This window comes from Arabidopsis lyrata (assembly GCF_000004255.2).
Source record: "Arabidopsis lyrata subsp. lyrata unplaced genomic scaffold ARALYscaffold_2, whole genome shotgun sequence".
Classification (NCBI taxonomy): Eukaryota; Viridiplantae; Streptophyta; class Magnoliopsida; order Brassicales; family Brassicaceae; genus Arabidopsis; species Arabidopsis lyrata.
This window is the reverse complement of record NW_003302554.1, coordinates 11,742,607-11,756,576: the sequence shown is the minus strand read 5'-3', so window position 1 is coordinate 11,756,576 and position 13,970 is coordinate 11,742,607. Positions and strand designations below refer to the sequence as shown.

Here is a 13,970-nt window from a genome sequence, read left to right as displayed (position 1 = left end):
ATTCATTATCTTGCTTTTCGCTTTGTAATTCTCTGAGCTTGAACCATTTGAAAGATAATTGGAGATAGCTACTTTCAGAGTTTTCAAATCCATGTAGAGAGAAATTTTATTCTAAACTCTATTCTTCTTTTAATTTCTTATATTGCAATTTATTCCAACATGTTTTCTGTTTCTTTAATCATGTCTTAGTAATCTTCCTGTTAGGTTTAGGGATTCTCATTAGGGATTTAGATGAATTAGTAGATCTATTATCTGTTAGGATTAATCTTTAGAGTTCTTGACCTTAAATTGTTCTTAATGCTAGTTCTAGAGTAGCTAACTAGAACTTGATCATAGGATAATAGGTAGATTCGAGAGGTCATCTATTACTGGAACTATCTTAGGTGAACTGAAATTACTAGATACTTTCGAGAGGTGGTCTAGGAATATTTATGAACATATCAAACATGTTATTAATGCTAGTCTAATTCTAGGAGTTTACATTTGAGAGGTGGAACTTCCTGAATCCTGATATTAGGTTTAGTTAGCCAATACATTCGAGAGGTGGTTGGCTATACATTAGTGATTTGAGTTCTAAAACGGTTCGATAAATAATCTTAATTAATTTGCATGATTTACTATTAGTTTAATTCCTGAGAATTTCCCTAAACCTGACGCTTTAATCTGTTTGATCTTTTACCTGATTTAATTGCTTGCGTTTATTTTAATTCTTATTATTTCATTTAGCATAATTTCAAAACTGTTAGCTTATTGTGTGAACAAGAGAAATTTGTGGAATTCGACCCTAAAGTATTGCAATTGATCTCTTATTTGAGAGAGTGGTCTTAGGAGTAATTTGACTCATATCACTCTTCTTCTCATAACCTTTAGATCCTCTGTTCTTTCTCATATATCTTGTACTACTATTATTATAAAAGTATGTTAAAAAACTAATCTTATTCTTTGTAATATATTACTAAAAAATGTCATTAGAAATATAATATCAAAGACCAAATTAGTTCAACTCATTAAGGATAAACAAGTCAATTAACACAAGTCAATTTAATTACTTTACAAAAACAAAAATTTATTATTAAATTTTTAAAAATGAATAACCAAAAATGAACATATAATATTGATATCTAGCTTACCATATATTTTTTTTATTAATCATTAAATTTCACCTATCATCTTTATCTGATTCTATTTTATGAAACAAATAAATAATTATATCATCCATATAGTAGAAAAAATAGATTTTTTTCCGCATGTGCCTTGATTATAATTTTATTAACAAATATAAAATGTTCATTTATGAAGAAAAAATTGTAACTGTCAAAAATTCAGACTTGAGTGATAAATATCTTTGAAACAGAAATATATTTAACAAAAATTTCGACTGAATAACGTGTCAGAATTTAAAAATTTATATTCAATTTCATAAGTCAATATACTTACTTGACAAAAACTAAAAATACATATATTAAAATTTTTAGCAAATGAATAACCAATCAAAATGAAAATATAAGATTTGATATCTAACTTACCATATTAATTTTTAATTAATCATTATACTTCACCTATCATCTTTATATGATTTTATTTTGTGAAACAAATAAAAAATCATATCATCCATATAGTAAAAAAAAAGTAGATTTTTTTCGCATGTGCCATGATTTGAATTTTTAAAAATAAATATAAATTGTTCAATCTATGAAGAAAGAATTGTAACGAGTTAAAAATTCAGACTTAGGTGATATATATCTTTTAAACATAAATATAGTTAACAAAAACTTTGACTAACGGGTAGGAACTTAGATATTTATATTCGATTTTATACATTTATTTTGTTGAAATCTATAATTTTATATAATAAAAATGAAAATACATTATTAAATTTCAAAAAAATGAATAACCAATCAAAATGAACTTATATGATTGAAATCTAACTTACCATAATAATTTGTTGTTAATATTATACTTCACCTATCATCTTTATATGATTCAATTTTTGTGAAACAGATAATAATCATATCATCCATATGATAAAAAAGGTAGATTTGTTTTCCGCATGTGCCATGATTTGAATTTTTTAAAACGAATAGAAATGGTTCAATCTATGAAAAAAAAATTATAACGGGTAAAAAATTTAGACTTGAGTAATACATATTTTTTAAATATTCAACAAAAATTTTGACTGAGTAATAGGTGGGAAATTAAATATTTATATTCAATTTAATACATTTTAAAAATATTTTAAATTGGAACATTTGAACTGTTTTTACAATTCTTCTTTAATCGTTCTGTTTTTATCAATCGAAAATTTAGTATTGTCATGTTCTCGTTCTTTGCAATCTGCATAGTGCATGGTTCATTGCATGTATTTTTAATTCTAGTTATTGCGAATTAAGATCCTTGATGCAAAATTTTGTTTTTTTCTCAAATATTTTAAGTTTCTTTTAAAAAAAGAGGTAATGCGTTTAGATGATATAAATCAAATTTACATAATTAAGTGCTTTAATGAAACAAATAATTAAAAAATACTCTCTTTGTTTGGAAAATAAAGCTTCGACACACTTTGCTTATCTTAGGTCTGTGATGGCTAAATTTCATAATGATAATCTAAAATATAACGACTTTGTTGTGATCAAACTTTGCACATTGATTCCAACAGAGGGAGATTCTGCAAAGACTCTTTTTGTAAGTATTCAATATTTCTTTTGAATCATGCTAGCTATTTAGTTATTAACAATCATTATATTTAGATGATGGGGCTGTCTATCCTGAGTGCCGAGTCTCGTGACCTCTACGGCGTGTTTCCCCATCAAAGAAAGCTAATGGATGTGAAGGATGTCAAGGAAGAGAAAATAACTAAAAACAAGCAAATTCAATAGTTAAAAACAATTCTTGGACTAGAGAATAGAAAGGATCGGAGTACGAAAATCTAAGATATGACCACCCTAATGTATCTATGAGTACTCCCCATATTTCACCTTCAAGTTCATTACATTACTCTCTCGTTTTAGTTTTAAAATATTTTTGTGAATTACTGAAAAAAGAAATATAATTCTCTTTTTCAAAATAGTATATAGTAGAAAATGTTTTAAATATAATTACCAACAACTTTTTTTTTATTAGACACATATTTTTTTTTTGTGATAATGAATCTATTATCAATTGTCTCCAAACAAAGATCAACCTCTACACTTCAATGATAAAAACATAACCTCCACACTTTAGTTTTTTTGGTTTAAGTGTTGAAGAAATATTTTTTATACATAAGTTTATATTAAATTATGAAAATGAGTAGATAATTCCATGGAAGAACTTAAAACAAGGGAAATTTTGATAATATAGACCATACAATCCATATGAATTAGGAAATCAAGATGTGCTAAAATTTAACCACTTTCAACTAAGGCTACATCAAGAATGGGTAGATGGTAAGTGGACTAATATCTTTTAAGCTTTAATTTGCTTCTAAAACGATCAATTCATTTTATTACACCATTACACATAACATAATAGCGACTATACAACCTAGTAATTACATAAGATGGAAAAGATAAATCTCTTATTGTTTTTAGGAGTAAGAGGTTCTCGGTCCGTGGGCCTGTATATTTCCTATAACAAAATCCAAACCATGTAATTTAATGTTCTTTTGGAGAACCGACCGTTTTCCACACGGATCGAACCCGTGACCTCCAACATTTTTACATTTTTAGTTACTAAAGATTAACCACTAGACCAGTTTGTCATTGGTTTTTGGTTTCAATTTGAATGAACGAGGATGATTATTTAAGCTATTTTGATTGTATTGTGTTGGTATGCTTGAATCGGGTCAGCAAGTCAGATCACCTGTTGGTTACATGCTAGCAAGATATATCAGATGAGGGCCAAAGAATTTAGGGTGTTTATTATATGGACCACATATGCAGCTTAAGTTATCTTTTTGAAATTATATATGCATATCCAATCCGATTAGGGTTACTTAAGGTTGTATGTATGTATTTTTCTTTACACTATATCAATGGTTTTCTGAGACACTCTATATTACATTTTTCAAAATAAGATTTGTCTCATTTATTTGTGGTCGTAGCCAACGACCCTGTAGGTGAACCACATAAACTTGCCATGTGGACGATCATCCTCCACTCTGAGCTCAGCTCAAGATTCTCATTTGGGATGCAATTAATGCCCCTAACGCTAGGTGATAGAGACTACAAGGAATATTATTTTGATGATAGAGCACTCAGAAGAATGACCCAATTTTTCTACGAATTTGAAATTTTTTTTGTAATCATTTTCTTTCTCTTATGTTTCAAAGAAATCAAATTTTAAGACATACCACTTGGCTCGCCTACCTAAGTCCCATGTTAGATTTATTCAGGCCCGGCCATTGACACATTTTAGTAAAACATTTTTATTGGACCTCAAATTTTGCGAGGCCTATTTTGTGAGGATTTTTTTTTTTTGTATGGCCCCATAATTAATAAATAGACTTCAAAATTAACAAAAGGCCCCATAATTAGCAAAAAGACCTCACAATTAGCAAAAAAAAATTTTTTTGCAGTTTTTACTTTTTTAAATAGGCCACAAATTTTTTTTCATATTCGCCCCCGGATTTTACCGGACCGGCCCTGGATTTATTGTCTTTTATTGGTTTTTCTATTCGGTGTGGTTTGCCAGACAACCTCCATTACCTCAAGCTTGTGTTATAAAACGATCGGTTGTCAACAAAAAAAGTAAAATTATATGATCTTAATATCTCTTACTTTTAACTGAGTTCTTCGAATACAAAAATTATAAGTGGCATTGGATAACATTGAAAAAATCTTAGTAACATGTAGTTTTAATCTCGCATTTGGAGAAGAAATTCATATCAAATTATATAAAAATACTGATTTAAATTTTGGAAAACAAATAAAATTTCAATGTGTGCATATATATATGCGCAAGTACCCCCTCGTCTCGGACCATCGCAACGAAAACTAATTTATTGAGATGGAAACTTGGAAGTAACATTAGGCTCATGTTGTTCATCCGTCCCTGAAATCATTAGGCAATTGATAGATCAAATCTTATTTAGTAGTTAAAAAGGGTTAGTGATCTTAAGTCTTTTAGGAAGCCTTAATTAAAACATGATAAACCATATATAAACATCTTAGTTCAGATTGATTATCATATATCTTTTGTGTACGTTCTGTTTTTTAATTACTGAAAGACAAATATGTGCACTTGCAAGAATAGGTAGGGACTTATGAATTTAATTACTTGCATGACTTACCTTACCTCTGTTCATCAATTAAACCATATTTTCAGGCAACATAAAATATTTCACAACCCACAGAGAAACCGGATAAAACGCGGTGGATAAGATCGAGTTCCAAGTCCTCTTCAACGACTTCAGCCTCAACGATTTAAGCACTTGGATTAGCAAAATCGCGGTTCCTTCTTCGACATAAGAGTTTCCACATAGGAGTCATCAATTACGCGTTCCATTTCACCTCCAAAATCCCCAAAGGGATCAAAAACCGCGACTCTCCCATGTGGAACAGCAACATGCATTGCACTGGTTCAACCATGTGGTCAAGAAAGCGTATCTTGATCATGACTCACGGACGAAGAAGGAACCCGGAACTTCGCAAGACAGTATCTTCTGCCTGGAGGAAGTTCCTGTAAGAGAGTGTTGAAATCGTTGTTGCTAAAGTCTCTGAGGAGGCTGGAACTCGATTTTATCCACCGGGTTTTGGCCGGTTTCTCGAAGGTACTTGTCTCCCACAACATCTGTATGTTTTGTACCGCCAAAAGAAGTGTTAGGTCCACTAGTACCACCAAAATCCGCTACATTGAAGCGATTCGAAATCATCTCAAGGCTGAGCACCTATGTTGGTGCATGTAATTCTCAAGATCTTCTCCACCAATCATGACCTATGCTTGAGTAGTGGACATGATCTCTCTCTCTCCCTCTTTCTCTCTTTATTCTTCTCACTCTTCTTTTCTTGTTTGATACTTTAAATATTTTCTGAGAAATGTGATAATCCATGGACGCCTCTATGCTTATTTATACTAATTTTCCTTTGATGATTTGAAAACTTTTGATTTGAATTTGATAACAAGTATTCAATTCTATAAATCTTGCAACTCTTCCCGTTGAATTTATGTCCCGACGTGCCGTACGTGTAGGCTAAAATAGTTTTTCAACTTCAGAAAAGCTACATGTGATGTTCTCGGGACAGTACAACAAATGCCGTGTACGAGAAAATGAGGTTTTATTCTCGTACATGGAGAATCAAACTAGTGGATACGCACGCATTGGCTGGTGGGATATTTATTTTTGTGTAGGCAATTATTGGTGCAGTGTCGTTGTCGTGGCCCGTCGGTCTCGGCTTGATTTGAAAAGGTCTTTTGTGAGGACATGATTCATGGGCTTGATATTGTTAATACGTACTAGTTGTTTACACCACACACGAATACACGATTATAATTGATTATCTGTTTGTTATTTATTATATATTAAATAATAATGAAATTAGAGTATAAAATTTCTTCATTTTTTTTTTATGTAAAGTGTATAATAAAAAAAAAATCAACTATAAGTTCAAATAAAAGAGGGTTATACTGTTTACATATTTTTTATAATTAGGCTTAACATATATTAGAGATATTGTATTGTTTTTTTCTTGAGATTAATAACAGAATAAATAGTTGTACCCAAATTGTTTACTAACTTTTCATATGCTGCATCATTATATTTCTCAATAACGACACTATGCGTCATTGGTTATTATGCTTATAAATGGTGGTCTTTTTTCTCATTTTTTTTTTAATTAATTGTGGTGAAACAATTCACATGTTTGGAAAGGCTGATTTGTTTGGTAATGTTTGAGATGTAATTTTTTTTTTCGGGTTAGTCTGCGAAACAGAAATCCGTCGTTCCATCTGAAGATGATAACGTGATTTTTATGTTGCGATTTAAGATAGTTCATGTTTTGTATCTACCAAATATGGAATGCATCTTGATCTTGATATCTATGTCTCAGCTGGATAGTGTTCTAGTTTGTACTTTTTTGTTTGACACGGATTCGTGTGTCACAAGGTGATTTGCATGAGGGTAATATTTTATGCTAGATGTGTCGAGTGTGTACCTTGAATTCAATGAAGACAGGCGATTGTGGAGTTTTGTGGCATTGGAGGATGGGTCACCCCTCTCAGTAGATTGTTAAGTAAATTGTTAGTAGTTGATATTGATAGTCATTTCAATCATTTTAATCATGTGTGTTTAAAGTGTCATTTTACATGCCATGTGATACGAATACTTCCTAATTTATGATTTAGGAAATAGTTTAGGATTTCCATTTTCTTATTTACTTTTCCTAGAGTCTTTTACGTTACGTTTATTATAAATAAGGGATAGGTTTTGTTTGTGAAACCTATCCAAGCAATTGAGAGCTTTGGAGGATTCTATCGGGTTAGGCCGAGGGAAGAGAACGTAGTTCTCTTTGGGGAGTTAGACTCTTGTTACTTTATTTTTCAATCTTTCTATTTTCATAATAAAGGTTTTGGTTTTGAATTAGATTCTATCTCTAACACCATGGTACATTTTAATCAACAAGTCTCTGTACTAATGAACCATTTTTCTGAGGAGTCAGTTTGTCATATTCCATAAATTTGAGAAGTCTACACACGAGGTGTCTTAAAATCTCTAGTCGAAGTTGACAACATTTTGATTTGAAAAAAAATATACAAAAATGGTAAATGTGAAATTGTGAAACTGAAATTATGTATAGGATCACTTATCCAAATGAAAATTAACATATGGAATAAACACCTTTTACGTTCCATATATATCATTTATCAACAACACTTGCATAGTTGCATGTGATAGTGGAGAATACAAAGACGCTAAGAAAACATCAACAAGAAAAAGAAGACGACAAACCACTAGAGGAAAGAAGAGAAGAAACAATGCATGGAGGAAACAAAGATTCACAATATATTAGGATGATCTCATCAGTTCTTGCGAAGTACGATAAGGTATTGCATTGCGGGTTTGGCATTCTTGAGGCGAGAAAATTCTTGGTGTGCCTTGGCCTCGACGAGCTCAAAGGCTTTCCTCATGGCTTCGGCTCCAAAATGTGAGGATATGATACCTCCAAAGGCAGACTTCAAGGAGACAGCCAAGATCTTGGGGTCAAGCGACTCCCCGTTTGACTGAATGATATCCTCGAAAGCTTCAATTGTGAACTTCCCGTTCTCTTCAATGATTTGCCTCAACTCGTCTTCCTCGGCAGTGTAGAGTGTGATATTGAAAGAGTCCACCTTGTCTTGCTCGATGACACCCTTTAATTTGTTAATATTAGAAAAAAGATTAAAGACGATATATAATGTTAGTTTTGTCATTGTATATAGTTTGTTAAAGATAAAAATATATATATACCTTCTGAGCAAGATCATTTAAAGAAGCTCCGATTAAATCCAGCACTATTCCTCTATAGGTTTCCGACATCTTGATACCGTCTCTTAGACACAATCCTAAAAGCAATAACAGTCCCCCGGGTAAGAGCTCTTCAGCTCGAGCATCCAATATATTCTTGGAGTCGAGCGAGTACTGATCAAAATACGCTTTCTTGACCTTGTTGTTGAAGCCAGTGCAATGTATGTCTCTGTTCCACATGGGAGAGTTGCGGTCGGAGATCCCTTTGGGGATTTTGGAGGTGAACTGAAAAGCGTAATTCATAACTCCTATGTGGATACTCTGCTTAGGAAGAACACGGTCGAAGAAGGAACCGGGGACGCCAGCACTATAGTATCTCCTGCTCGAAGGAAGTCCCTGGAAGAGAGTGTTGAAATCGTTATTGCTTAAGTCGTTGAAGAGGACTTGGAACTCGATGTTATCCGCCGGGTTTTGTCCGGTTTCTCTAAGATACTTCTCTTCCACGGCATCTATTATGTTTTGGACTGCCATAAAAGTGTTAGGTCCACTCGCACAACCGAAATCCGCAACACTGAACCGACTCGAAATCAAATCGAGGCTGAGGTTCGCTGCGATCACCGCGTTTATTTCATCCTTTGCTGCTTTCAACAAATCTCTCTAGAAAACCCCAATCAAAGAGAAGACTGTTAACACATCTTAGTAATTCATATTCTAGCTAAGAATTCTAAAATCATTTATATATGTAAACCTGATACGAAGAATGCTGCTTGTAACTCTCAGGACCTTCTCCTCCAACCATGACCCATTCTGGAGTAGGAGACATTATTTCTCTCGCTTTCTTTTTTCTCACTTTTCTTTTCTTGTTTGATACTTTAATTTGTGATGAGAATTGTGAGAGTCTATGGACGCATATCTATGCTTGTTTATACTATTTTTTCGTTTGAAAATTCTTCCCTTAAGTGCACTGTACCTTAAACTAGTTTTGTCTAGAAGTTAAAATGTAAGATATGTGAAACGATTAAAGCATTTACAAAGTTGGTGGTGCATAAGGGAGAACATAGTTTGATGTTTGAATATCATGGATGTCTCTGGTGGACTCTTTTATATTTGCTAATATAAAATAGTCCACTAGGGAGAATATAGTTTGATGTCTGTCTTTCGTCTTCTTTATTTTTTTGGCTATGTCTTTTACATGTATTATTATTATTTATCATTTTAAACTAATCAAATGTTTTAAAAGATAGAAACAAGTCTTTTTAAAAACTCTTCATGTTTTTCTCTTTCTTAAAAAAAAAAACTGAATTGGAAGGATAAAACTGAATTTTAAAGGATAAAACTGAATTTTATGGTTTCTGGTTTCTGGTTTTTTTTTTGATGAAAAGGATAAAACTGAATTTTAAATTTTGTTTTAAAGATGAAAGATAAAAAGGCACAGATGTATGTAATCTAACATTTGTCAAAATTGGAAGCTATTAAATATTAACAAATATATACTCAATTTCATAAAGTTGCGAAATATCTTTTATATTTGGAGAATAACTCTATTTTTGCTTCTTATTTCAAAGTTGGAGTATTAAAAGAGAGAACTTAAATATTGTTATTCATATATCGATAGAATTCGTTTCACATCTACTATATATTAAAAGGGGAGATTTTTTAAGAATTAACATTTGATCTAATGTCATTGGAAATTTACTTGCATTGTCATTGGAGAATCTAGTAAAATCTAATGTTTGAAAAAATAGGGTAAAGGTACTTTTGGTAGACAACTTTATACCATCCATGTTGCATAAGCATAACTTTGGATTTATTTGAAGGCATTAAATGGTTTTCACATTATAATAAACAGTCTAATATAGTAATAGCATACATGTGATAATAAACTTCTTACATATGATAATATTTATCACATGTATTTATAAATTTTTCAACAACTGTCGAGAAATTAATTTACACTAATATTATACCAAATTTTTTTTTTAATTTGTTATCGTCGCATATAACATGAGATATCATCTAGTATATAGTTATTGAAGATAAAACCAAACTAAAAAGCATTTCGTCCAAGGAAAAAAATCATAAAGAAGAAGAGCTTGAAGTAAATGATACACTATAGAATAGGATCTATCTAACACATAAATTTATTTAATCAATTCTTCATATTTTTGAGGACTGTCAAACTATGAAAACGTTAAAATCGATTTTTTATTTGATATGTCGATTTTTGGTCAAATATATATTAATTTTGCTAGTAATTTTTTTTTATAAAGTATTAAGGTTAAGCATAATTAATCAAAATACCAAAACGTCAATTTAGAATAAACTCCCGATAGTACTATAGTAGTAGGACCTACGGTATGAATTGGAGAGTCAACATGCTTTTCTAGTTAGCCACCTCTCAGGACAATTCAGGTTTCGTTTATTTCGGCAATTAGTATTGTTATCCTAGATTTGTTTTGTAAATGTGAAAATTAATATCATAAATAATCTTTAGTTCTAACCTTTGAAAACTTCCTTAGGAAAATAATTGTTTTAAAATCAGGGTTTAACTACTCCCGAGCTACATAAGTTTCGTGATCATATCAAATTTCTCATAGACTAGCTACTACCTATCTACAGATAAAAACTTGAAAGTATATTGTCATTTGAAGTCAATTAGTGGCTAGAGAAAATAAATATGTAATCAATATGTTGTGAATAGCTACAACACACATGACGGAATTATCGGTAGCCGCGGACAATTCGAGGACTCCTAAGGAGAAGCCATGAGAAAAATCTTTAAAGTCATCCAGATCAAAGCATAGGAAGAGTTTCCTCACATCTAGAATGCTAAACATAGAGTGCAATTTTTTTTTGTGATTCGCAAGAAGGCAAGAACCGATAAAGAAATTGCTTCTTCTTCTTTCTTCTTATGGTGCTTCCTTTTTATATTCTTATCGTTGTAGTGATGATGTATTTGTACCAGGAGCGGCACGCAGGACATGCTACCCAAGCCACTGCTTGGGGTCCCACAATTTGTTTTTTTTTTGGTTTTTTTTTTTTTTTTAGTATTTTTTGGTTATTGAAGCCCATTTTAAAATTTTACTTAGTTAAATTAGTGATATTGAGGCCCACTTTTTTGGATATTTTTTTAAAACAATAATAAAAATTAACATATATAAAAAAAAAATCATATGTTAAATATTGTTAATAAATATCAGGGCCTCATTTTATATTTTGTGTAGGGTCTCACAAATGCTCGGACCGACACTGATTTGTACTTCCCTCAATCATGCAAATGGCTGATTGTTTTTTTTTACATATATATACAAGCTGAATGATATATCATAAAAGTTATTTCATATTATAATTAATTAATTTGCTGAAGTCAAAAAGGGATATATATAAAACAAGTTGCTGACAAACCATAATGACAATAAATGTCAATATATACATGCTTGGTTCTTCCTAGCAATATCGGGTTTGGTGCAATCTGAAGAGCTTAAGTTGAGTCAAAATATAACACAAGTTTGAACTTTGAAGCTTCAATAATGTACATGTAGTGGAAAAACATTCTTTCATGGTTTCATTTGAGACTCAAACATGGAGCTAGAATTGATAGGGATATCATATTTTTTCATAGTCTATAATATTGTTCCAAACCTTTGGGGTTTTGTTTGTTTGAATAATGAAAAATGAAAAATGAAAATCTATCATTATCTTTCAACGTCTGAATTTGTTTTCTAAAATGTTTTGTCTATCTATTTTCTTTTTCTTTAGAAATGATTTGGATTATATAGGCTCTATTTTAAGTATCTAGGTAAAGCATATTATTGGTTACGTAAGGTGAACTTCCAATCTTTTCTTAATTTGGACTCTTTGTAATCTCTTGATGCGGTCATCAAACCAAGCAACAACCATGGTGGAGACCGAGACCCATTTCACACTACCGGCTCAAGCATGCTTAGCTTATTCGAGAAGACCCATGAGCCTTGTTCAGACGAAATAAAGACCAAGATCAATTGTTCCATATTAATGACTATTTAAAATACGTTCTTAGCTCATCTAGAGCACACCTCGAAGTGGAATCAGCCTCAGAGGCGTTCACAAGAACAAAATATGAATTTCTTAATCCGGTTGAACCTGAATTTACCCTGTTTGGACCTACATGTACTATTTGGAGATTTTCGATCGAACCAGAAGAAATTAGGCAACAAATCGACCTCTTCTATAATCTTGATCCTGCAGAGAATCTCAGACATTTGTGATCAGCCATATAATTTATAAACAGACACAGAGACACTTGCATATATGTATAATATTAATCATAAACCATAAACATAAATTGGTTCATTTGTGGGATTGTGGAGAATAAAAAGACGCTAAGAAAACATCAAAAACAACAAAAAGACGATAAAGCACTAGAGGAAAGAAGAGAAGCAACAATGAATGGAGGAAACAAAGATTCAAATTATATTTGGATAATCTCAGTATATATATGAGGTATTGCATTGCGGGTTTGGCTTTCTAGAGGCGAGTAAATTCTTTGAGATTTTTTGTTTACAATTAATTTTCTAACCGTTTTCAACTATAACTTAAGCACAAACTGAATAAATACCACTAAACTAGATTTTAACCCGCGGTACACCGCGCGATGATTTAATTTTAAAGTTAGTATAAAAATATTTTGTAAATTGTATCTCCTTATAACATATTTATTTATATTATAGTTTACAATTGTTATTAAGTAACAGTATACCACGAGTCCACGAGATAATTATTAATAAACTAAGGATTTAACCCGTATTAAAGCGGTATATAAATATTGATTCAAATTCGTCCGCCATATAAATCATTTCCGAAATATAACCCGTTCCGTAATTTCTTAACCCGTCCTGTGATTTGTATTAAAAAAAAAAGGATTAAATCCGTATTGAAGCGGCGGATTAATGATATTTTAATCTTTTTATTATTGTTAATTCAAAAACCTGTCCCGCCAAACCCATCCCGCTAAAAACTCATTTATTTTATTAATGTTCTTATTTATGATATGATTCTGAATCATTGTCTAAATATTTTAATCGATGTAGAACGTTGAACACACATTTTCGTCAATTGGATAATATATGTCCGTTTTTAAAATTTCGAATCACAGTATATGCAGAAAAAAAATTGATTTTTTGTTTACTTTATGTATTATATGATGATTCAAAACAGTTAAAAACAAATCAAACAAAGATGATAGGAGAATCATAATTATAAATCTTAATCAAATCTTCTAAAAATCTAAATTATTAAATATGGAATATCCGGTGTATGAGTTGGGTTAAATATAACCCGACCCAACAAATTTTTTGTGAAGGAATTTTTAAAATGGGTCGGATATTCTATATACCCGAAAGCTTTTTTACCCACCCGTCACAAAAAGTGCTGCGATTATACTAGTATAGATATTGTTTAAGAAGAATATCTATCATTGACTTTAAAAAAAAAAATAATGATAGTAGAAAAAGAGACTCAAATGACCAAAAAGACGTCATTTGGTTAAAGATATCGTATCGTTTGAATCAACATA

General features: G+C 31.2%; 1 protein-coding gene and 1 long non-coding RNA gene across 2 annotated transcripts; both read right to left on the bottom strand.

Moving 5' to 3' along the window:
* Window positions 1–4,735: 4,735 nt before the first annotated feature.
* LOC110230614 lies at window positions 4,736–6,107 on the bottom strand. Its single transcript, XR_002333727.1, has 2 exons — window positions 5,267–6,107; window positions 4,736–5,028 (listed from the first exon to the last, which is right to left on the bottom strand). It is a non-coding gene; the product is annotated as an uncharacterized LOC110230614 (long non-coding RNA).
* A 1,652-nt stretch (window positions 6,108–7,759) lies between these two features.
* On the bottom strand, window positions 7,760–9,318 carry LOC9324603 (probable S-adenosylmethionine-dependent methyltransferase At5g38780). Its single transcript, XM_002887024.2, has 3 exons — window positions 9,165–9,318; window positions 8,420–9,073; window positions 7,760–8,322 (listed from the first exon to the last, which is right to left on the bottom strand). Exons 1-3 carry the CDS (start codon window positions 9,237–9,239, stop codon window positions 7,993–7,995), a joined length of 1,059 nt encoding a protein of 352 aa, XP_002887070.1. The 5' UTR covers window positions 9,240–9,318; the 3' UTR covers window positions 7,760–7,992.
* Between the last annotated feature and the right edge of the window lie 4,652 nt (window positions 9,319–13,970).

Bases quoted from the DNA above. Each gene is read 5' to 3' on its own strand.
- LOC9324603 (XM_002887024.2), bottom strand. From the start codon at position 9,239: ATGTCTCCTACTCCAGAATGGGTCATGGTTGGAGGAGAAGGTCCTGAG. The intron at 9,074-9,164 runs GTTTACATATAT...GGGGTTTTCTAG, and splicing joins AGCAGCATTCTTCGTATCAG to AGAGATTTGTTGAAAGCAGC. The intron at 8,323-8,419 runs GTATATATATAT...AACAAATTAAAG, and splicing joins TAAATGATCTTGCTCAGAAG to GGTGTCATCGAGCAAGACAA.